General features: G+C 43.7%; 1 protein-coding gene across 3 annotated transcripts in view; it reads left to right on the top strand.

The window, feature by feature from the left end:
* Window positions 1-25,838, top strand: part of CRIM1 (cysteine rich transmembrane BMP regulator 1) — a 210,317-nt gene that overhangs the window by 181,045 nt on the left and 3,434 nt on the right. For all 3 annotated transcript variants that reach the window (XM_024753592.1, XM_024753593.1, XM_024753594.1), the window contains 3 exons: window positions 14,609-14,803; window positions 21,454-21,576; window positions 25,023-25,213. In XM_024753592.1, the coding sequence (XP_024609360.1) occupies window positions 14,609-14,803; window positions 21,454-21,576; window positions 25,023-25,213 (509 nt within the window). The remainder of the gene's footprint in view (window positions 1-14,608; window positions 14,804-21,453; window positions 21,577-25,022; window positions 25,214-25,838) is intronic.

Genomic DNA, 25,838 nt, shown 5'->3' on the forward strand with positions numbered 1-25,838 from the left:
AAGGCCTGGTGGGAATTCTAATGTGTGATAGCAGATTTGATATGTGGTTCCTTGTAAACAACAGATGCCTTCGCCATGACAGACTTCACCATGCAAGATAGCCTTGATAGCCTTATCACTGACTACATGCTCCATGCCTTTCTAACCTTTCTGGAGCAAAAAATTATTTCGGTGCTTCAGTGAGATCTTTATTCCATCACTCCTAAAGGGCAGCAAACAAGCCCAAAACCCTTACATCGGCACTTCCTGTGCCTGAGGGGATGCTTGTCCTGACACATCACCCTTGCTCTCATGTTTGTGTGGGTGATGCTTCTGCGAAGGGCCAGACTCTAGCAACTTCTGTCTAGCAAGGTCATCCCCGCAGATCTGCACCATGGCCAGGGGTGCAGTCATTCCTGAATGTTATGTTCATAACTATTATATTTATTTTACGTAATATAAAATTTATATTATTTCTTACAAAAATATTATAAAGAAAGGCACTACCTTGATCATAAAGAGCTTTCTTAATTTAATGTATGAGGTGTTCAAGCTCACATTGCTGCTACATCATACCTGTTGACTTTGGAATTGTAGATGCTCAGTGTTCCCCCGATGAAGAGTTGCATAAGCAACTCTTGTGTTGGCCAAGTCATAAGTATGACTCAGTGCATAGAATGTTGTTTTGAAACTTACCATTTGGCAAGCATTTTTACTTATTTGTAACCATGTGTTATTTTAGAAAATATTTGAGGTCATATATTTAGAGATATTTATATATCAGATATTTTTTGGCTGGAAATCCCTGAGTCAGTGCATCTTTCTCATTTAAGTTTTTTTTGAAGGTTAGTTATCTTGGGGTGATAGTTGTTTGTGTGTTATGTGTGTGTGTGTGTATATATACACACGCATATTTATTTCATAATTTGATGTGAACAAAGTTATGATACTCTGATTACATGTCTTCAAGTCATCTAGTATCTTTTAAGTGTCTTTTAAGTATCTCATATCTTTAAGGATCTCTGAAAACAAGTTCTGTTATAGATGGTACATGAAAAAATGGTTTTCTTGTAGGTTGTACATCTGTCTGATTAGAGGTTAGCTATTTTTTAATATTTTTATATGTCTTATATTAATATTTGAGTTAGAGCTTTCAGGTGGAGTCCAGCTGGCTTGGCACTCAGTCATGATGGTGTAATTCTATTTCCTCTCCATAGTGATCTTTAACTAGCAAATGGTTAATAATGTTTCTTCTTGGTAGGGACCATACCTACGCTTTATACCAAGTCAGTCTATCATACCGCATTCATTTTTTGCTTAGATTTATGTTTATTTGTTTAGGTATCTTTTTAAAATTTTTATTGGAATATAGTTGATTTACAATGTTTTGTTAGTTTCTGCTGTATAGCACAGTGAATCAGTTATACATATACATATATCCACTGTGTTTTAGACTCTTTTCCTCTATAGGTCATTACAGTTTGTTTTGTTGTTTTAAATATTTAATTGTTTATTTATTTTGGCTGTGCTGGGTCTAGGTTGTGGCATGCAGACTCTTAGTTGCGGCATGCGGGCCTCTTAGTTGTGACGTGCGGACTTCTTAGTTGTGGCATGCGGACTCTTAGTTGCGGCATGCAAGTGGGATCTAGTTCCCTGACCAGGGATGGAACCCAGGCCTCCTGCATTGGGAGCTCGAAGTCTGACCCACTGGACCACCAGGGAAGTCCCGTAGGTATCTTTTCTTAGAGATAAATACAAATAGTATCTCTTTGGAACATCTGTTGATTATTGTGTATTTAACTCAGCCAAGGAATCAAATGGTAAATATTTAATTCAGCATCTCTAAGATACACAACCCACAGAACTAAATGTTGTACATTTTTAAGCCATAATGTTGTGATACTGGCATCGTCATTGGAACACTTTTCACAGCTGTTTCTCCAGTGTGCTTTCTTAAAATTAAAAACTTCTGTGTATTGGAAATAGAACGTACTTTGACCCCATTTCTGGCACGTTCTAGCTGTAGGTCTCAGTGGTAGGACGTAACTGTAGCTCAGTTTCCTCATCTATAAGATGGGAATAATAATATCATCCCGTGCTTCACTAAAGTGCTATGAAAATTAAGCGACGTAATATACATACATGAAAGCACTTGGTAAACAGTGAGCAGGATATGACTGTATATTGGCTCAGAGTTACAGGTCTCCTAACACAGGGTGCACCTGACGTGGGTAACAGGCGTCACGTGGACTCTGGTATCTCACTTCAAATATGGCATCCGCCCTTCTGCAAGAGAAAGGCCTGGATATTGCGTCCCAATGATGAGTTTTTGAAGGACGAGAATATCTGAGAAAACACTTTGGTGTGGTGTACCTCATCCTGCACACTCTTTGCTTAAATAGCGCGTGACAGCTTCAGTCACCTTATTGTGACCCTGGTGGAAGCAGCATGCTGTCTAAGGGGTTGTAGTGCAGCTGGGTTGTGGCAGTGCCTGGCCCCAGACCTCAGCACTTCACTGTCCTCCCATACCTCTGGATGTCTCGCGGGAGAGAGAATGGAGCTCTTTTATTTTTCTGTTTGCGTTGAGAGGCTAGTCCCATTTGAGGAGTCCAAGGACTCGTTGTGCAGGATCCGCTATGATTCCTGGAAACAGAGGTTGTGGCATTTATAATCGGGGAGTGTTCTTGTCGGAAGGAGCCCCGGGGTGCTTCCTGCACATGCTTCAGAGCTCTCAGTTCCCGGGGCCCCTGCTCCACAGCCCCGGTGGCCGCAGTTAGTGCCGAGTGATTTTACACAGAAGGGAAGGGAAGCAGGATGCTTTTCTGTGTAATGTTTAGAAAGTGTAAGACGGACGGCGTTCTGGCTGTCAGGCACTGTACTAACTTTGGAACTGGTCTAAAGTTGTCCCAACAAAAATAAACAGGGTTTGATTTCAGTTTGTTTATTAGGTCCTGCCCTCCACCCTAGGAAACATCTCATCTTGCTTATCCGCTAAGCAGCTTTCTCTTCTCACTTCAGTATCCTTTCCAGGCCCTCGGCTGTGTAAACAGAAATTCAAGTTGTTCTGGTTAACTTGGGGGAAACCTCTGAGTGGCATTTCTTTATCTGGGCTCCGGCCCCATGTTCTTGTTTTAAAGACGTCTGCTGCACAGAAGGGAGGCTGGCACTGGTGTTTCCAGAGATTATTAGCAGGTGCCTTTTGCCTCTTATTTCTGCCCAGGAGGCCAGCCCTGACTGTGTACCCTCTAATGAGGGAGGAACGGCCCTCTATAGCAGGATTACATTTCAGCGACAAAATGCAATCAGACCTGAAGTCAGTCTGCAGACCCACCCGGAGGCTGCTGGTGGAGTGTTCCTGACAGCTCTTGGGCTGTGACGGATGAACCACCTCCTGTAGGTGCAGAAACTCCTCTGGTGCAGAAATTGGCCACGCTGAGCTTCTACCTCAAAGTTTTCTTAGCCTATGTAAGAGTCAGTCTTTATACTCTTTATCAAGTTGGAAATGGAATGTTTCCTTGAACTTCTATCCATGAAGTGCTTAATCAGTCCATAACAGATGCTTAATACAAAGATTAATAAGTTCTATTACTGAGAAAGTCCATCCTCTTTGCATGAAGTAGGAATCAGCCAGAAGTTACTATGTTTATCAGTTTGGTGAGATTTCTCTTGGTGGAACTCAGGGAAGTTTATAATTTCTCTATTAGCTTGGAACCCTGTGTCATCACCTGTTCTTTCCAGTATGTTGAAGAAACCTGAAAGGCTCTTTTCGCCTTTATAAAGAGACCTGGACTCCTGTCCCAGAAATAGAATAAAATAAAGCAAAAATGGGACTTTCAAGAAAAGTCTTAAAACTGTGGTCAGATCTGCCTTTACAGCAGTTAAGACATTGTAGAGTTTGGGGTTTCTGAGCACAAGCCACCCGTTCTCCTTGCTTGGCCCTGCCATAAACCTTTTTCTGCTAAAAAAAAAAAAAGACAAGATATTATATGGAAGTAGGAGTCAGCCTACATGGCAACAGTTGTCTCAGTTTTTTCTTTTTATATAAGTGAATTAAGAGCAGATGTTTTATTTATTAGAAGCTAAAAGTTGTAAGATACAGTATGCAATTTTTGAGGTTAGTAAAGTTTTTTTGCATTTTTAGGCAAAAAACTCTAAACATTTGCTGATAAAATTACAGTGTATTAGATCTCTGCCTCACTGAAATTGCCTAGGCCGTCTGTTTTTTAGTCAGACTTCAGTTGAGTTCCGCTTTTATATTCCTTTCCAGTCTGTGGAGGTCCAGCAAGCCAGCATGTTCAAAATTAGTCGTCCTCTTCTACGTCTGCAAATCTCTGTCCACTTCTTAGTGACCCGCTTGTTTATTTGCTCAGATTCCTTCTTCATTCTGATTTCTGTTTGTCTCCACTTTATGTAAAAAATAGTAAAAGCTGGTTTCTCAAACAGGAGGCACCCACGTTCCATTGATCCTCCACATGGAGTTTATGCCCTGAATGTGCCCAACTTGGGATATAAAAATACAGAGGATATCACAAGGCCAGGGATCACAGTGTCTTGTCAGCTAAGAGAAAATAAAGTATAAGGTAATAGTAGCATCTCATTCCTTTGTGGGAGTTAGAGAGTATTTGTAATGCATTGCTACAGTCATAAGCCAAAAATTTAAAAAGCACTTCCTCTATACTTACCCAAGTCAGCCGTGTCAGTGGAAACACTTGGCTGCCTTTTTCACTCCCTCTTCTAAGTCTTGTGTTACCAGTAGCGTACCTGGTACCTTTCTCCACCTGCCTAAATGACTGCATGAAAGTTTTCTTTAAAATCCCTCGAACCTCAAACTTAAACTGATTTGAAGTATAATCTTACTAGCAGGGCCTGCAGTTTGCACAATTTTTTTCAAATCATTTGGCACATCTGTTTTGAACTGAAATCACACAGAGCTGAGGAGATCTTCTGGATCCAAGAGCATCTCCCCGAGGGCAGAGACCCCCACCTGCCTTGTGCACCGCTGCACCCCCAGCAATTAGAATGGTGCTCTCTACAGCGGTGTGCAGAGAGGACAAGCACCCACTGCACAACTGCGCTGGATTGTTTTGCAATGGGACCTCCTCTGAGAGTAAGAGCTGCATTTACTTTCTTGGCCACGAGCAGCCCAGAGTAAATTACTTTTCAGGTCTCTAAATAGTACATTGGAGATTTGGAAGAACTGATGCAATTTCTAAAGCTGCCGAACTTCCTCCCCAGAAGCTACTCCCACACCAAGACTCTGACTTCATGGCCATCACAAACAGAGTTAGAACCTGGACTATCTATGCAGGAACACTGTCTCCTGGTAGAAATGGAAAAGTCCAATTGTAATGTAGATTCTAGTGGATTTTAGGTTTTAAAACCTTTCACAGAGCAAAGGGGGTGGGGAATCTGGAAATGCTTTCTTTTCATCATGGTCAGATTCAGAGCAAGGCCTGAGCTACTACATCAGTGACTCATGAAATAATGGGATTTTTATAGAGGAAGAAAACGACATGATTCTATTATCCGGGTTTTACTGTTAATTAGCTTTATGGTGTAATTAGTAAAATAGCTCAAGAGTAAAAGCAAAGTCCAACTTTTAACAGCCTGGTAAGCCTCTTCTTATCTTAAAAAGAAGTAAGATAGCGAGGTTCAGACAGGTGGAGAGGTCAGCTCGAAAGGAGTTAACATTTCAAGGCCTTGCCACTTCTTCCTCAGCCCTTTCAGATAACCAGAATTGAGGAAAAGGAAAAACCACACAGTTTTCCAAACTCTTTCACTGAAAGAGATCGCATATTTTTATTGTAGTCAAACATGATGCAAGATAATATTGCTTCTTTTTGAATCCATAAATAGAAGACACATGTCTGAGCGCTGCATGAGTTAAATGGCTGGCCTGCCTGAGGAGCTATGGGCATGAGTGCTCCAGGCTCCTGACACAGGATGCTGGGAATGACGCAGCAGTAAACCTCCATCCTTTAGCAGGGAGGGACTTTGTTTCTGATAGAGGCCGAAAGTCATTTCAAGCCAATCTGATGGATAAGATAGAGGCCAGAGCTGAGGAAACCAAATACCAAAGCTGATCTAAACCAAGGAGTGGCCATAAAATAGTGACCGTCTTCCTTGCCTGTTTCAAAAGGATGTCATTGCAAAAGGAAAATTCCAAAGCCATATGAAGCAGGGGCAATATCGCCGGAGTACGTTTATAGCCCTCAACAATGACTACGTAGAAAGGGGTCACGTGTGTTTGGGTATGTAACTCCTGAGGTGTTTGTTTTAAAAACAAACCTTATTATATTAGTGTCATACCTCATGTTTTCCTTGGAACGTTCTCGAATCCTCTTCCTTGAGAAGAGAGAGGAGTGTTAAATAGAGATCTGCCTGAGAAGAACCACAAGTCCTCAGTAACCACTATATCTCCATTCCTTGATAGGACTGTGCAGATGTCTGATGCAGTCGGTTGAAGGGTAATCTGCCTTTGAAGGCAAAGACCTTGAGCCCCAACAAATGTAAGAGGTAGGAAGTCTAAGCGCCCATATTCTCCAGAGTCAGTGAGTCGTAACCACTTTTGTTTGTGCGGCCCAGATCCTTGCCCAGGAACATGGAGCTCTCTGAGGTTATCCCACTGGGGACGAGGCAGGCAGACAGTGTGTGGGGACTGTGGAGGTGTGTGTGGTTTCCATCCTGGCCCTGCCACTTCCTAGCCATGCGTTTTGAGCAAGTTACTTATTCTCCCTGTGCCTTGGTTTTCTGGGGATTTCAGATAACACCCTGTTCCATTGGCCTATGGAGAGCATGTGGAATTGACTTGTGAAAAATGCTTGGGTAGGGTGGTCCAGTGGTTAAGACTCTGCTCTCACTGCCGAGGGTCTGAATTCAATCCCTAGTCGGGGAACTAGGATCCCATAAGCCATGTGGCACAACCAAAAAAAGAAAAAAAAAAAAAAAAGCTTGGTTAGCACCATGCCCAGTACATAGTAGGCAGTCAGTAAGTGGAAGTTACGATTCTCATTAGGTATTGAAGAATAAACCTAACGTCACTGTCAGCGTAAGCAACCAGTTGGAGTGATGAATACCACAGTCAGAGTGAAATGGACAGCGCACTCGATAACCAAATCTAAACTGCTCAGGTTGCTTTTAGTTGGACAGTTCCCACATCTCTATTTATGCATCCCTCTTCAGCCTTAAAGCTTAAAATGCTTTTATATGGACTTCCAATTAGACTATGCTGTTTTCCCCCCCAAACTACAATGACTTCATTAGTTTATTATTTAGAACTGCAAATTGGGTAGATTAGCCACCAGTGTCTCCCTGTAAACCAAGTCATTTCTAAAATTTTCTGACAGAGCTTTCTCAGATTCACCCAAATGGGAGGAAGTGGTCCATCCAGGAAGAGAAATAAGCATGTAAGAAATAGGGGCACCGGCATTTGCAGCAACATGGATGCAACTAGAGATGATCATGCTAAGTGAAGTCAGACAGAGAAACATGAATACCATATGATCTCACTTATATGTGGAATCTAAAATATGGCACAAATGAACCTATCTACAAAACAGAAACAGACTCACAGACATAGAGATCAGACTTGTGGTTGCCAAGGGGGGCAGGGGGGAGGGAGAGGGATGGACTGGGAGTTTGGTGTTGGTAGATGCAAGCTATCATATTTAGAATGGATAAACAACAAGGTCCTAATGTATAGCACAGGGAACTATATTCAGTATCATGTGATACACCATAGCAGAAAAGAATATTAAAAAAAGGATGTATAGGGCTTCCCTGGTGGCGCAGTGGTTAAGAATCCACCTGCTAATGCAGTGGACACGGGTTCGAGCCCTAGTCTGGGAAGATCCCACATGCCGTGGAGCAACTAAGCCCGTGTGCCACAACTACTGAGGCTGTGCTCTAGAGCCCACGAGCCACAACTACTGAGCCTGCATGCCACAACTACTGGAGCCCACGGGCCTAGAGCCCATGCTCTGCAACGAGAAGCCATTGCAGTAAGCCCGTGCACCGCAACGAAGGCCCAACACAGCCAAAAATAAATAAATAAAATAAATTTTTTTTAAAAAAGGATGTATATATGTGTATAACTGAGTCGCTTTGCTGTACAGCAGAGGTTGACACAACATTGTAAATCAATTATACTTCAATTAAAAAAAAAAGAAATAGGGGCACCTGGATCCATCAGTCAACTGAAATTCACAACAGACTTTCAGGGCTCTGTTTAGATCACTGGCTTTTCAGATAAAATTTGGTCAAAAGAAAAGGGGTTTCTATAAAGCCTCATTAACTAGAATCTAAGTAATAAAATCTAATCTAGTCTAATCTGGGCCACATAGCAGCCACCTCAGAAAAAATTAGTCAAGGCTTTTACAAAAAGGAGTCCTCATTTATTTCACATGAAAATTCCACAGAGTGGTGACCAACCCATGTCTTAAATGTGGCTTTGTTTTAAAGCATGTTTGAAGAAACAAACTTTACTCTTACGAAATATATTGATATTGTGACTCAGACTGATCAGATGTGGAGATATCACGAAAACTGTTGCCGACTCTGAAATGGGGCTTGTCATGGATTGAAGTCCACATCCTCAAGCCAGCTAGCCCTGACATCAAACGTCCAGTGCTAACCGTGGCTCAACCCTGGTCACACATCGGATCCAGCTTGGCCTCCACCTGAAAAAGCTGGATAGCCAGTCGTCCACTGTTCCAGAGAGGCCCAGGCACAATTGAGGCCACATGAAGAGGGCTCTGTGTATTCCTGGGAGGGTAAGAAAGGGAGCTGTTAGGTAGAGCTCAAGGCAAAGAATGTGGGCTTTGCAGTCAGATGGAGCCAGGAGGAGATGCCGGCTCCACCGCCTGCTGGCTTGGTTACATCAGGTTCCTTCCCCTCGCTGAACCTGAGTTTCCCCAAGAGTAGGACGGACAGCCCTACCTCAGAGAGTTGCCATGAGGCTGAACCGTCTGATGCTCCTGAGCACAGTGCCTGGGTACCATGGATGCTCAGCAGATGCTAGTTCTCTTCTTCAGTGCTTGGCCCTAGATCCTTCTTTCAGAACCATCCCTCTTGCCTCTACCACCTGCGTCCTCTGCCCTCCAGCCTGTAAGGAGATCAGCTGTGAGAGTGCTAAACATGCAGATCTGAGATCTTGCTGTGGTCCAGCTGAGCTCTGCACACGAGATGGCTCTCAAGGAGCCATCTCCTTGAGATAGCTCATTCCTATAACCAGGTCCCTGTACAAGGTCTTTTTGGGGCCACTGGTCCCTTTTGCACTGTCTGCCACCTCCAGCAAGAGACTCATTCTTTCGGCCCCTGCTTTCAACCAGCGATTGATTGGCATCTGCCTCTGTGCTCTACCTACCCCTCCCCCACCCCTAGTTGTTTAAACCTGAAAAGGTAGCTTCCTGATCTCAAGTCAGAGTTAATTCCGTTGAAAATGAAGTGAAGTTGAAGGTGAGATGTTTCCATGGTAATCTGATGAGGAGAGCTTGAATGGAATAGAGCTAACTTGGTAGAAACACCTGGAAGTTGGGTCCATGGTGGTCAGCCCCTCCCTGGAGGGGAAGAGCTTCGTTACGGCCCCTGAATCTCCTGGGGCCCCACTGATCAGACTCCAGCTCCACCGCTGTGTGCAGAGTCTGTTGCAGCATCTCTGTGAGGCTCCCATTGAATGGGTTTCACCGTTTCTTTGTCATATTGCTGCACTCGATTGAACTCTTAATCTTCATTGAATTCAGAAAAAGACTTATTTTTGTAACAAAATCAAATGAGAAACTTCAATTTCATCTAATATGTCATCGAAGTTCTTGGTTCAACCTACTGCCTGCTAGATATCCAGAGTAGTTACTATCCTTCTTTTATCATTTTATAAATACTCTTTGGGACAGTGATCTCATACAATTACTGGATGAGTAGTTGCATAGACACTTCGTTATGCTGTAGCTCAGCATTTGCTCTCTGGCATGTCTTCTGTGGTTTTAATTTTCTTGCAGACCATTGAAATTATTCAGAGTGGGTCAGAAAGCACCACACCGCATGACCAGGTTCTTTAGAACCAGGCTCAGACTAAGCTTTTCTCTTCCTTGTGTGTGTGTGGCGGGGGATGGGGGGGGGGGCAGGGAGGTTGGTAATGCATGCACATACCTGTTTGAAATCATTTAATATTGTTGCCTTATCAAGAGTAACTCATATTCATTGCAAAAGAAAAGTTAAAGAGAAAAATTCACCCTTGATTCTAACAGTTACTGTTAACAGTTTTGTTTCTTTCCAGTTTTAAATTTTCCTCTTTACGTGGTTGAACTTATACTATACATGATGCATTTTAACAGCTGCACAATATTCTCTCCTATGATTGTATCAAGTCATTAAAATATCCCATATTGTTGGACAGTTTTTTCCCCCCAATTTCTTGCTATTATAAATAATGTTGTGATGAACATCTACATAAACAACTTATTTTAGGCCTTTTCTGATTACTTCCTTGGGATAGCTGACTAGAAATAGAACTATTGGATGAAAGAAGTATAATGTTTTTAAGGATACATGAGGGATACTGCCAGTTTTGCCTGTTACCCCACATTCTCACCACTGGTGACTAAAACGTGTTCCCTTTTACCTTGTTGAGCCCCAAATCAGTTCTATCCTAGAGGCAGCTTCATGGTCATGTTCACACAGAAAGGCTAAGAGTTTGAAGGTCAACCGCTGCAGCTCTGATTGACCCACTGGAATATCTCGTTTGATAAGGCTTGACCAGGTCCTTGACAAGCTCACCAGCTGTTTATTTGTTAAAGCAGGAAAGTGACTCATATATTGGAATTACCTCTGCATCACCTCCCATTGCAAGAAACAGGGTTGTCCTTCACACCTCTGCCCCCCTCACTGTCCATATCCTGACCGCTGTTTCTCAGTAATAGCTCGCAAACCTAGCCTTGCCTTTCCACCTCCATCACCTCTGTGTTAATCCAGGCCTGTAACACATCCCGGTGAACAGCGTCCCCATCTTCCTAACCCTGTTTAGTCTTCCACATTGTCATATTCCAGAGTTCTCTTCTTGAAGATAAAGCTGATAAGGCCCGTCCCCTCCACTGCAGGAAGGCTCTAAATCTGTCATTGTTCTTCAAGGCCCTTTACGATGTGATCCCAACTTCATCTCCAGCCATCCTGCATGTGGCCCTCACACCTCTCACTGTCGTTCCAACATGGCAAACTGTTGGATGTACCACCGTCTACTTGCAGTGTCCTTCCTTCCAGCTTCTTTATCTATTCATCCCTCGAAGTAAAACTAAAGCATCAAATCCTGGGTGAATCCTCTCCCAGTTCCCCCAGCAGACAGTTGCTTCACCCTCCATGTTGTGTTGTCCAACTCCACGTTGAATTCACAGCACTGTGGCTGCTGCGTGGTACCTGGTGAGGAGTCCGGTCGCCAGCCTGTCTCCACCACTTCTGCTCAGTCCTCTGGGTCAGGGTCCTGGTCCTGCCTTTTTTCCCATTGATGATAAAAGTTTGTAGAATAAGTGAATGAATGTCTTTATAATGTTTAACACATAATTATTATTTTTAATATCTTAATTTTATAGATTTAACTTCACAAATATTAGCATTGATTTAATATCTTAAGATGTAATAAGTGTGTTTGCCTAGATCTTAAGAAAATACAGACCAGTGCTTGGCCTTGACTTGAATTTCTTTTATTACGAAGTCCTCATCCTTTTTTTTTTAACTTTATTTTATTTTATTTTAGTGGTTTGGGGGAAATTTGACAAATATACCCTCTTTCCTGGCAAAGGGAATTTTTATTTCCTTTTTCTAAATAAATTTATTTATTTTATTTATTTTTGGCTGTGTTGGGTCTTCGGTGCTGCACGTGGGCTTTCTCTAGTTGCGGTGAGAGGGGGCTACTCTTCGTTGCGGCGTGTGGGCTTCTTATTGCAGTGGCTTCTCTTTGTTGTGGAGCACAGGCTCTAGGCATGCGGGCTTCAGTAGTTGCAGCACACGGGCTCAGCAGTTGTGGCTCGCGGGCTCTAGAGCGCAAGCTCAGTAGTTGTGGTGCATGGGCTTAGTTGCATATGGGATCTTCCTGGACCAGGGCTCGAACCCGTGTCCCCTGCATTTGCAGGTGGATTCTTAGCCACTGCACTACCAGGGAAGCCCCCTCATCCTTTCTGTGCCTCTTTCTCATTCCCTTCTTCTTCTCTAAGAAGAGAACTGGCAAAATGCCTGTGGGAGAAAAAGCACAGGAGAAGGTGATGGACAAGATAGGGTGGGGAGTGTAACCTTCTCTTCTCCCAGGTCCTTGCACAGCAGTAATACGTTACTCAAATCTTATGCCGTGACATTGGTCCATCATGTGAGCTGTTACAAGGTTTATGTGAAATATAATCAGTAGTATTGCCTTATGAAGAAATGCTTCCTTTCATAAAGAATTCTCTGCATAATAGACTCTAGATTTGATGGCAAATCTGATGTCCTCAATGACATGTTGGCTCAAGGTCAGTATATTACTTGAATTAAGTTCATTAAATGATTCTACTCATCCATTTGACATGTACATTTTGGGTATCTTAATGAAGTCACCTCCTCTAAGGATTTCAGATTAGCAAAAACTTCTACCATGAGTTTGGTGTGAAGGCCTCCAAGTGAGTTTTTAAGGTTAACATTCAGTGCACCAGAACCCTTTCTGTGGAACACTCACAAATACAGTGAAGTACATTTTTAAATAGATCCTGAAAAAGAATTTCTGCTTACACCTAGAACTTTCTGTGATGGCTTAATATCCCTTGCTGAACATCAAGCAACAGTAATGAGAGAAATAATGAAAATGCATTGGGAAACAGAGATTATGCATTTTAACGCTAGACATAGAGTCCTTTCCATACTTACTTATAACACTCCACAATGGACCAAGACATACCTTTGGAAACACAAAATCCTATAGTCATAGGACATTATTAGTGCCATTTAGTCAGGGGCATATGCGTGAGTAATTGGTAAGAAGAGAATGTAGATTCCAAAGACAGATATTTCTGCCTGTGACCCTCCTCTGGAAAAGCTCAGCCGGAAGCTTCATGCTAGGTCTTTACAGAGTGGTTCCAGCCGCCCGGGAGCGCTTGGCTACAGAGGCTGGGGTCCTGACGCCCTGCATATAGATGTTCCTCATTGCCCCTCAGGCATTGTGGGTTCTGTCCTTTGTGCCTGGGCAGTGAATACTGCCCCTCTCAGAGCTTCCAAGGTGCCTTCCAGGGAGAAGACACCACTTCTTTCCTAAGGAACTTTCCTTCCAGATGCCTTTATAGTTTTTCATTTACTAGTGACCAGTGGTGAATGGAGCTGCCCATAGAATCTGAGCATCAAATTTTCCCAGCTTTGTAGGAGTCATCCAGTTATCGGCCTGGCCAGTGACAGGGAGGGGCTGCCCCACCCCCATCCTGTGTTTCTCCATTGATTGGCCCCATCGCTGCTTTGCTGGGCATTGGGCCTCACTCTGAGCTGTAGAGGGAATGTGACCACTAGTAAGTTCAGAGAAACCAGGAGAAGGTGTTGAATCAAAGAGAAAGGAACTTTCAAGGAAAAGGTTGGGGGAGGGAAGATGTGAGGATGGTAGGAGAGAACGGAGAAAAAAGATAAGCAGAATGTGTTAAGCTGTAAATTCTTATACATAAAAAATAGCTCTTAAAAATATATTGTTCTCGGGCTTTCCTGGTAGCGCAGTGGTTGAGAGTCCGCCTGACGATGCAGGGGACACGGGTTCGTGCCCCGGTCTGGGAAGATCCCACATGCCGCGGAGCGGCTGGGCCCGTGAGCCATGGCCGCTGAGCCTGCGCGTCCGGAGCCTGTGCTCCGCAACGGGAGAGGCCACAACAGTGAGAGGCCCGTGCACCGCAAAAAAAATAAAAAATAAAAAAATATATTATATAGTTCTCAAAAAGCATAGTTTGCTGGGGGAAAAAAATGGATTGAAATGAAGTGAGGTTGTTTTTGAAGTAGAAATGTCCTCGTTACTGAGAGGGAGGTCCATCCAGCATCCCTGAAAAATGAAGGAAATGGTTATCTCAATGCTGATTCCCTTCTGGGAGAGCACAGGAGGCCTGCCAGTTCCCTGCGACAGACCATTGTCATTCCTTATCATTCCCCTGCATCATTTACACAGAGATTAACTGGAGATGGGAATTTCTTCAGTTGTTTCTATAAGTATACTCAGCTGGACTTTTTCTCTCTTTCCATGGAACAGAACCTCTGATCCTGTCTCCCTACCTATTTGTATTTCAGTTTTAGTTTCTTCGTGTGGTATGTTCAACAGCCATGCGATGATTAAGTTTGTATATTTTGCAATGACAGTCTAATGATTCTTGGCCAACGTGTATCATTCCCAGCTGGTTGTTATAGTTACCACTTGTGTCAGCCTCAGTGGCCCTTGATCAGGTTCAGGCCACAAGATGAGAGTTCAGAGGCTTCCGCTGAGCAGAGGAAAACAACAGTAGGGACTGGGGAGGTGGCAGTTTTACCCAATTCTGGGAATCCTAGAGCATGTTGCGATTGTGTAGAGCTTTTCCCCTTCACGTCTCAAGTATGATGAGAAATTGTGTTTGTCACATGGAGCGACTCCACCATGTGCCATTCTTTTCACTAGAGGACACAATCCCAAAGAAGGTGGTGTGCCACTTCAGCGGGAAGGCCTACGCTGATGAGGAGCGCTGGGACATTGACAGCTGCACACACTGCTACTGCCTGCAGGGCCAGACCCTCTGCTCGACCGTCAGCTGCCCCCCGTTGCCCTGCGTCGAGCCCATCAACGTGGAAGGGAGCTGCTGCCCAATGTGCCCAGGTATCTAAGCCGCTGCCCTGCCACTTTTCAAACTGGGATGTTGATTCAAAAGGGAGCTAGAACAGACTCAGAACCTCCCCCACCCATCCCTTAGCTCCTGTGGCCCAAACAGAGACCTGGCGGGTAACTTGAGAGCCTGTGACCATCTAGGTGAGTGCCTGATTTTGGTTCCATGCCAGTATTGCTGTCTTCTGACTTGCATTCTCTAAACGTTAAGTGGCAGGCCTTATGGGTGTAACAGACCTGTGAATGACACCTGCCGTATCCGAGTAGCACAGTTTTAGTGCAGTGTTGGACGAGCCTAGCGGAAAAGGTCCATTATCGGACACAGTAGGGAATGATGTTCTAAGGTGTATATCTATCAGAACCAGAATGGAAGAGCTGCATTTAAACAATACGATGCTGGTCCAATCTTTCTTCAGTTCATCAGTTCCAGTAGTACCCAGGCCACCCCATGCAGCCTTCTCCCAAGCCCTCCCGTGAACTTTCCATCTCTTCCCACCTAGACCGGAACCACGGAGCACGCCCCCAGCTGGCTGTTGCAGAATCACATGCCTACGTCTGTCCCCACATTCCACCCTTCATGTCAATTTAGTAATCCGCCTCCCAATTTCAAACCGAAGTCCCCCACAGCTGCCCAGATCCTCCCCCAGGCCTTCTCCTGGTTTCCATGTCTGTGTCTCCTGCTAAAACAGCTCCTTTGTTTTCTGCCCCTCGTTCCCAGCAATGCAGGACCTGAGCCCTCAGCAGGACAGCCTCTGGGCAGTGTTCCAGATCTAAAGCCCTGAACACACAGACTTCACAGGCACTCCAGACCACACAGACCAAAGGGAGGGCTCACTCTAGGAGCCCCTCCACGTTCACCTCGATTCTGTGTTTTCTTGCGGCATTGTATTAGAGGCTTGCTCCGTGCAGCACAGTGGGCTAGGAGTCAGGGCAACTGAGAAGGGCATCTACACCGTGCACTTGTAAGATGGGATAGCCAGTTAAACCCGAAGAGTTTCACTGAGCTCTGCATACATTTGCCTTTTGTTTAGCTGTTGTGCAAACTAGCCCTAATGGGCACTTCTAAAAATGTCCATTTATCCCCTAAAAAGGATATTCTGCCAGGTCAGGAGGCTGAGTCCTTTTCAGATCTCTTATTGGGTGCTTTTCATAGTTTAGGCTCCTTGGCCTTGTTTAAGGTGTAAATTGAGAGTCACAAGTTCACTTCTGTGATGTCGTATCCCTCGTTGTCCACATAGGGAAAAAACAAAATCCTTAAGTGTTTTGCACGAGAAGAATGAGGAAAAACATGTATTTCTCATTGGAGTTGCTTTATCTATTAATTTCACCTGTTTCACAAGTTTCATACCAGTTTTCCTAGTAATATACTTTGAGCAGTTCAAATGGTGAAACTTGATCTTATTTATTCAACCAAGATTCATTTCGTGCCTACCCTATGCAAGCATTGCTCGAGGCCCTGGGGAGACACGGGTGAATCCAACAAGTCCCCGTCCACACAGCTGATGGTTTCGTAGGGAGAGACAGGCAGCACATAAGTAAACAGTAAATAGCGCACAAGATGAGGATAAGAGTCACAGAGAAAACACATAGCGAGGCCGGGGTGGGGGAGGAGGGGCTAGGCAGAACAGGAGACAGGATGTTCTGATAATCCGAGAATGCCTCACTGATCAGATGACATTTATAAAGGGACCCAGAAGAATCATGGGGTAGAGGCAGGAATCACGGGGTAGAGGCAGAATCTCTGCGGTACAGGCAGAACAAAAGCCCAGGGGGTGGGAACATGCCATGAACGTTCAAAGAGAAGCAGGGAGGTTGTGTGGATGTGACCCCATGAGCAGGGAGGGTAACTAGAGGAAAGCAGAGAACTAGCTGTGTGCCAAAACACGAGATCTCATGAGCGATTTTAGAATTTTATTGGGCAAGATAGAAACTCTGGAGGGTTTTGAGCAGAGGAGTGATGGAACGTGACTTGCAGGAGTGGAAGCAGAGAGGCCAGTGATGCAGGTGAGAGATGAGTGTGGCCTGTACCGGGGCAGTAGCTGTGGAGGTAGGAGAAATGGTTGGGTTCTGATTCTAGTGAAAGAGTAGAATCCATAGGATTTGAATGTGATGTGAGGAGTGGGAGGAAGAGAGATGCCAAGGACGACTATAATGTTTTTGACTAAAATATGGAGTTGCAGCTCTGGTGTAAAATCAGTTTGGTTTGGGGAGTTTTTAGTTTGAAATCTCCATTGGACATCTAAGTGGAGATAATGAATAGACAGTGAATCTGTCTGATCTGGAGTTCAGGAGAGAAATGGGAGATGGGTCTATAAACTTGAACATTGTCAGCCACAGGTGGTTTTCAAGCCTTGAGACCGGACGAGGTCACTCAAGGAGTGAGTGGATATAGAGAGGAAAAGGGAGCCTGGGACTGAACCCAGGAACCCTCCAACTTTGGGATCTGGGCAGGTGGGGAGGGACTGGCAGAGGAGACAGAGAATGAGCCCCTGGCACACGGGAAGAAACGGAGAGAGCTATGACCTGGGAGCCACATGGAGAGAGGGTAGGAGGAGTGCTGTTGGGTGACATCAGGTGAGAAGCGGGGACTGACTGCTGTGCATTTAGCGTTTTCCTAGTCGTCCTGACGAGAGCCATTTCCGTACAGTGGTGGCGGCGAAATCTACTTAGAATGGTTTCTAGAGAGAAGGGGAGGGGGTGAATTGGAGACAACCATTACACAGCCCAGCTACAGACCACGAGTGCTAAGTTCACAGATAGGATTTTCCTGTGGAGTAGAGGGGGGTCTTGGAGGCTTTCACTGAAGAATTGAGCTAGACCTTGAAAGACAGGTGGGTTCTCTTAATTGGAGTGAAAGGGTAATCTGACCAAAGACCCTGAGACAGAAAGGTCAAGGCCAAATGCCCCTGGAATAGGGAGTTCTAGGAGCGGGAAATAAGGACAGAGAAGATGACTTTGGTCCAGATTTTTAGGGCCTTAATTGTCGATTGGAGAGGTAGATTTTGTTCTCTGTCCTTCGTGGCTCATTTTTGAGCAGATGAAACACGATCATGGAGGTGCTTTGGGGAGCCACTCAGTGATCTGTAGGAGGACTGAAGCAGGGAGAGACCAGAAGCCAGGACAGCTGTGACTTGCACTGTAGACGTCCCAGATGTGTGATGATTAGGACCCAAATTCAGGTGATGGCGGCAGGAATAGAGGGAAAGATCCACTCTCCTCGGTTGCGAGTTTAATAGAGGAAAGAGTGCAGGTTTCACTAACATCCTGCTCATAACTAGAGATTTCTCCAGTGACTTCTCAGTCAGCATTTACTGTTGGATTGGAATTTAATTTCTGTTAAGTCACCCTTCTGCTTCTGATGTATTATTCATGAATCATTTCTCCATCTTATCTCAGCAAATTTTGCAGTCAGGTGAGCTCTGCCACCTTACATTTGATTAAGTGTGGCCCGACAGGAAGCCTGGATTCCTGTCCCATTTTTCTCCCGGGCCCTCTGAAGTTTCACGTTGCCGATTCTCACCTGGAAAGCTCAAGCTACTTGGCTTTGTCCCCTACGCACACCAGCTAACGTTCTGAACAGCCTCACCCTTACAAAGCACTTTCCCCCTCTGCCATCTTTGGATACAAGTACCAGACCTGTGAACTGATTTGCTGGTTAGTACTTGTCCCATTTTATAGAAAACAGGGTCAGAAAAGTTAAGTGAATTATCCAAAGCCATGCAGCTAGTTAGCAGAGGACCCAGGAGTCCCCAGTCCTAAGGTTACTTACAGTTCCATCTCCCAGAAAATGGTGTCCTCCCCTTGTAAGCCCCAAGCACCCTGCCCCATATCCAGAAAAGGACATTTTAAGGAGGGTGGCTCTTACAATGAATGGGCCAGGTGCCTCTGACTGTAAAATACATCCCCAGTAGGTTCCTCTGAAGTTCAGGTCAAATCTGACCCCAGTTGTAATTCTTTAATTCTGACCATGTGCCCGTGATCTGTGCCACCTGGCCAGGGAAAGATCTGTGTCACTCCCCTGGCCCTGTCATCCACAATGCCAGCAGCTTTATAAAGGACTCTTGTAGTAAATACCGGAAGGGTTCTATTTTAGAGTTGGGGTTGAATGCAGTCTTTGGCCATGGCAGGCCTGGGCCTAGGCATGGAAACACAGCAGCACCCACACTTCTTTTTGTTTCTTCAAGTAGTTTTTTTGCTGAAAGTTTTGTACTTTTTGACAAAACTGCTCTGAGGTGGCTTCCCTCTTAAGTTCACATCAAAGGGAAATGACCCTCTCCCCTTAGACTTGAGGGCTCTGAACTGGAGCTTTGAGTATTTTATGATAAAGAAGGAGGCGTGGGTAGATTTTAATCAGAGCGGAACTGAGTTTAGTGGAGCAAACTGGTCCAGAGGACAGGCCATGAGCTGCCAGACGGTGAGAAATAACTCATCATGAGAGGCCCGTGAGGGCAGGACTGGTCTTGCTCACAACTGTATCCCCCCAGCTTAGGCCAGTGCCTGCCACATAGGAAATACTTGGAAAATATTTGCTGAACAATGGTAGTTAGCAGTCACTGAGTAAGACATCCTCCTGCATCCTAGGTAGATCCTTCCAACTTTCCCCTCTGTTGCCAAGGAGGGCCTTTCTAAGCACCTGTGGGAAGAGAACTCACACTGTCAAGTCTGTGTTGTTTGTAGGGTTTCACTGAAATCTACCTGTAGGCAGGTATGAGGCACAAGAATTTCAATGCTGCTTGCCTGCTGCTGTCAGGAAAGACCCTGAGCTGACCTGAATTGACCCCAGCCCTGGGAGTCTCCGCAGAGGAGGTCTTTGCCACTTAGCTGCTGACATTCACAGGTTTTCGACATGGATCTCATGTTAGCCTTTTCTCCCGAGGCCTCAGAAGGCAGTGGCAGGTCAGCCCCTGTTGGGATAGGAAAGCTCCAGGCTGTGCGCTGGACCAGACAGGGCAGGGGCTCAGGGTGCCACGGCACTGAAAGATGTCATGTAAATGTCAAGGAGGTTTTCTTCCCGAATTCCTCCAGGAAATTCGTATCACATATCGAGATGTTTCAGTGGGCGAGCTGAACACCATCCCTACACACACACACACCCCAGACCCACCCAGCCCGGACTTATTGAATCAGGACCTGTGAGCGTCAGCACATTTTATAAGCTCCTCAGGTGATTCAGATGATAGAAAAGTTTGGAATCACTAGTTTATACTCAGACCCCTGCTTCTGTGGATGAAAATGTTTTCAATAACTTCTCTTTTTAATTCTAGAGTTTTTAGAGACGTGTTGAACCTTTCAGAACTCTAAGAGTGTCTACTTCTTGCCGTGTTTGAGGTCTTAGAATTTAAGTTAAGAAAAGCAAAAGCCGAAGTGACTTTATTCTTGGGGGCAATAGGAAGACCTGGGCTTTGGAATCACAGAACTGGATTGGAAGCCCAGCTCTGCTGGTTCCTGGGTGCATAATCTTGGGCAATTTCTTAACGTCTTAGCATTTATTTCCCTGGCAGATGCTCGGTTAACTCACAGTGGAAGTTTAGCACGTACTCTATTCTCTATCACTCTTCCCTTCTCTCAGATTTACCCTTTTTAAAGTTCACTTCTTGAAAGGCTGGTAACTTTGGGATAGAACGTGATCGCTGTGAGCAGAGAGGACTTTCTTTTAACTTACATAACGTATTTCATGTATTTTATTTTGGACGAAATTAGGCTGAATATTAGTGAGTATTCCCAATGTTGGGTAACCCTATTATAAAAATCAGTTAATAATATGGCAGGCCCTGGCCAAGAAGTACATGATTGAGGCTGACTTCTATTGTTATATTTTGAAAACAGAGGTTCTTAAGAATTATTTCTTTTAAAAGTTGGCTAATTATTGTTAGCCAGATGAAGTAGGGATATACAAATATTTATGTAGGAACCACGGAAAGCTTTGGATTTTCTCACTGGTCCCTTTAGAACTCGGCTTCAAAAAAAAAAAAAAAACCCTGATATTGGAGATGAATGAATATCATTCTTCTCGGTTTTGTTTCATGTTGTAGTATCTTGTTGACCAAAGTGTCTATATGATTGAGTTAGATAATATTAATATGTTTACTCAAGATCAGTTTCCAATCTACATGGTTCCAGGAATAACACAGTAGACATTTAAGACTTATATCGGGCAGCACCTCATGAGGTCTGCCAACATCCATTCCCGTGGAGGGGAAATGAATAAAGAATGGAAGATGCTTTAACTTTTTCACTTCCTGTGACATATTTCATATAAATGATTCAACACTCATTTATTAAAGAGCAAGTTATTAAAGTATAATTTATTAGATGGAAAGTAAAAGAAATCCTTTCATTTCAGCCAGTGACCATCAGCTTGCATGAATCTGTAGAGCCAACAGCGTTTGTCATGAAAAAGCAGAGCTTCTGACCCAGGTGGAGGAGTAATCTTCTCCCGTCTTTTTAAATCGTTATAGGACATGTTTCCCACCCCTACAAAGCTAGTAACTGTAGCATTAATGATGTCAAGGTGGAAACTGGATCTTTCATGTCCCAGGACATGTTGTGTTGTATTGCATGCACCGTCCATTTGGATTGAGGAGACAAGTCAACAATAAGGAGCCCCTCCATCATCTCTTATGAAAAATGTCCCCTTCTTTTAGAAATGTATGTCCCGGAACCAACTAATATACCCATTGAGAAGACAAATCATCGTGGAGAGACTGACCTGGAGGTTCCCCTGTGGCCCACACCTAGTGAAAATGACATTATCCATATCCCCAGAGGTAAGTGCCAAAGTCAGCTGAGATCTGTCTAGTCTTGTGTATGGTTTACTTTTTTTTTTTTTTTCTAATTTTCAAAACAACTTTTGGGTAACCTTTTAAAATACGTGCCCAAGTAAGTTCAAATAACCACTCCAAGAAAGACCTGCTTGGCTGTAACATATTTAACAACCCAGGATGATGAAATAAGTCTGCAGGTAACTGGGTAAAATGCCTTTTTTCTGGTCCCACATGCTCAGAGGCTTAATGACGATGGAAAGAAATATGTCCCTGGTCATAAGAGCTTGGTATCTGGAATTTCTAAGCCATCTCTCAAATGCAGGTGTGAGAATAAACTTTGTAAGCAAAGTAATAATACTCACTTGTTCCTGTGGATTCTGTATTAAGCATTTATGCATTAGGTTACCCTCTTCTTCCAGGTAGTTTTCACTCCGTGAGGAGTTCAGTTTATTACTGTGTTGATTTTTCCACTCATCAGGCTTATTAGTCCATGTGTTGTTTTTTTTTTTCCCCTTGCTCTGTCCTTTTAGTCGTGTGTAATAGAGATGTTATTCTGTCTCTCAGCTGCTAAGTGGTAAAGCAAGGCCAAGTTCCTGTCAATCTTGCCTTCTCTCTAAAAGTAGTCCTCTTGATCAAAAGAGTATAAGCTTGCTCTTAGTCATGACTCAGTACTGCCTCCTGTGTACTCCAAGGACATTTTCAAAATCACTGTTAGACCGTTTTTGTATTTCTTTTGGAAGAAGCAGTATTCATTGCTTGCGAGATTAATGGTCTGTTACTCTAGATATTTTAAGTGTTATGCTTGGATCAAGCCAGATGACCAGAGCACCAGATTCCTGGACCCAAGTTTTGGCTCCTTATATAACTGCTGACTGAATGGTGCTTCAGCATTATGTTTACAGTCATTCAGTCAACAAATATTAGTGCCTACTCTTTGCCACAAACTCATCTGGATGCTGAGCTTTAGTCATAAGCATAGCCATATTTATTATGTTACGTTGAGGACTCTGTATGACATAATATTTCTGTTATAAAGACCCTGAGGAGAAATTTCTTCATATATCAGTAGCAAAAAAATTTATGATTCTCCTAAGCAGCTGATTTGTTTTAATCTTAAAGACATTGTGAATCTTATTGATGATGCTTATTTCCATTTTTGCTTTGGCTGCTAGGAAGCTTAAAGCTAATTTTATGGCCTGCTTTTTGCATCAAAACAGAATTTAAGGACTAAATTTTGTAACAGACCTCAACTGAAGCTTCATTTTCCTTTCCCCAAGATTTTCCTTAATTTACGTTTTAATCTTCTTATATGACATATATTCCTAAAAACACTTCCAATATCATTTGGAATGTGGGAAGGTGAAAATTCATTCTTTTATTCATTGTGTTTTTAAAACCTGAATTCATCAATAAAATGTTACTTTTTGGGCTTCCCTGGTGGCGCAGTGGTTGAGAGTCCGCCTGCCAATGCAGGGGACATGGGTTCGTGCCCCGGTCCGGGAAGATCCCACATGCTGCAGAGCGGCGGGGCCCGTGAGCCATGGCCGCTGGGCCTGCACGTGTCCGGAGCCTGTGCTCTGCAACGGGAGAAGCCAAAACAGTGAGAGGCCCGCGTACCGCAAAAAAAAAAAAAAAAAAAAAAAACAATGTTACTTTTACCTTTGGCGTTAGAAACTACTCTTCTTTTTGGCCGCACTGCACAGCTTCCAGGATCTTAGTTCCCTGGCCAGGGATGAAACCCGCACCCTCAGCAGTGAAAGTGCGGACAGAGTCCTAACTACTGGACCACCAGAGAACTCCCCCCTTTAGCATTTTTCTTGATGCTGATAAATATGTTCTTTTTTTTCCCCTTTCCTATAAAGTATTACCATCTGCCTCTCTAAAATGACTAGGAAGGGTCTCTTCTTCTCGTCCCCCCACATACACATAGAAGGATATTAATAAAAATCTGAGTTTTAAACTATAGACAGTATTAACATCACAAAGCTGTACTACTTCATGAGCTGAGTTTCCAAAACAATTTAAAAGCAGGTCCTTTTGATTGCATGTGTTCTGCATCTTTCACTAACCTGGTCTTTGATGCATTTAAAGACATCCTGACTACAGTGGTTTATTTGAAACAAAATAAAAGAAAAATAAGGAAGTCTGAATTCAGAGAGTGCTCCTGATTGGTATCTATTTAAATTTGTTATCTCTGTCTGCAGTGTTCATTGCAAGAATGATGATTTAAAAGAACAAAAAGACCACCATTTATAAGAGCAAAATTAAACGTCCCTTGTACAATAACCAAGGCAGGAAAATGATCCAGTAGGTCCAGTGAGTTTTCAACAAGTTTATGAAAAGTACGGCATTTTTGCTTAGAGCTCAGTAAACCAGAATATTAACCAAAAGACCAGGCTCTTGATTCTGGCTTGGTTTTTACGAGTACACGACTAATTAGTCTTATCTATTACACTACTAAGTAGAAGCATATACTTTGTCCAAGTCTCCTATTTGTTGGTAAACAGGGAGCGAAGCTGATGTTTCTGCTTCAAAATCTTAGAAGACCATAAAGGTTAACATTAATTAAAATATTTTCAGTAGTCTAATTTTAGTCACTTTTTTAAAAAAATGGTTTTTAATTAATTATTTATTTTTGGTTGCATTGGACCTTTGTTGCTGTGCACAGGCTTTCTCTAGTTGTGGCGAGCGGGGGCTACTCTTAGTTGCAGTGCGCGGGCTCCTCATTGCGGTGGCTTCTCTTGTTGTGGAGCACGGGCTCTGGGTGCGCAGGCTTCAGTAGTTGTGGCACACGGGCTCAGTAGTTGTGGCGCACGGCCTTAGTTGCTCCACGGCATGTGGGATCTTCCCGGACCAGGGCTTGAACCCGTGTTCCCTGCATTGGCAGGCAGGTTCTTAACCACTGCGCCACCAGGGAAGCCCTAGTCACTTTTTCTTTAAAGTCTGCATAAGAATTTTCTTATTTTCTTTATTAGCTAGAATCAGCATCATCCTGCCCAATTACTAAAACTTCTCACCCTAATATTTTCTTTTTTACATCCATCCCTAAGAGCTCTGCTCTCTCATAAGAGCTCTTGATCCACATTAGACTTTAATCATGTTTTAGCCTTAAAGTACTAGGAAGCAATAAAACCACGTTGCTGATCTCTATTTGCAATGTAATTAAAATAATCCTTAAAAATTCTGGTTTAGGGCTTCCCTGGTGGCGCAGTGGTTGAGAGTCCGCCTGCCGATACAGGGGACACAGGTTCGTGCCCCGGTCCGGGAAGATCCCACATGCCGCAGAGCGGCTGGGCCCGTGAGCCATGGCCGCTGAGCTTGCGCGTCCAGAGCCTGTGCTCTGCAACGGGAGAGGCCACAACAGTGAAAGGCCTGCGTACTGCAACAAAAAAAAAAAAAAAAAAAATTCTGGTTTAGGTAATAAATGCTTGTAATTTTTTTTCTTCTAGACATGGGTCCCCTCCAGGTAGATTACAGAGATAATAACAGGCTGCACTCAGGAGAAGATTCTTCGCTGGACTCCATTGCCTCAGTTGTGGTTCCCATAATAATAGGCCTCTCTATTATAATAGCATTCCTGTTCATCAATCAGAAGAAACAGTGGATACCACTGCTTTGCTGGTATCGAACACCAACTAAGGTATTGTACTGACAAAGTTTCAGCCTCTTAAACGATCAAACTAGGAAAGCTTGTACGCTTAGATTTCCTTAGTTGCTTGATATCTTCTCTATTAGCCAGTGAAATGTTTACTTTGCTCCTCATAGCTTCAAATGCACATTAAGCTGTGGTGATCAAGATATATAGTATTTGCCCTGGGCTAGATGGCTGGATCAAGTCTCCGTCATCCATCAGTTAATGAATCCTGACCTTTCACAGATCCAATTTCCTGGATTTACTTTAAAGTTTTCAAATAAGGAGATACCCCTGGATTGATTCCTAAGTGATTGTTGTTTATATTAGAAATTAAAACTTGGTCACTTGGTATTTCTCAATCATCTATCAACTTAGAATTGGGAGAGGAAGAAAAAAAATCACAGGTTAGGGAGATAACACACAGAAGACGGCAAGAGGAGAGCTAAAAGATCATGACAATGTACAAAAGTCCAAAGGACAGGGAGATGTGTCAAAGGCAGGCAGAAAGGGGAAAGGTAGCAAACGATGAAGAGACTGTGTGAAATAATACCAGACAAGGTGAAGAGAGTCAGATTTCATATTGCAGGGGAAAGAATATGTGTTTGTTGTCAATACAAATGCAAAGGGCCTC

The sequence above is a fragment of the Neophocaena asiaeorientalis genome, unplaced genomic scaffold (assembly GCF_003031525.2).
Source record: "Neophocaena asiaeorientalis asiaeorientalis breed wild unplaced genomic scaffold, Neophocaena_asiaeorientalis_V1.1 scaffold171, whole genome shotgun sequence".
NCBI lineage: Eukaryota > Metazoa > Chordata > Mammalia > Artiodactyla > Phocoenidae > Neophocaena > Neophocaena asiaeorientalis.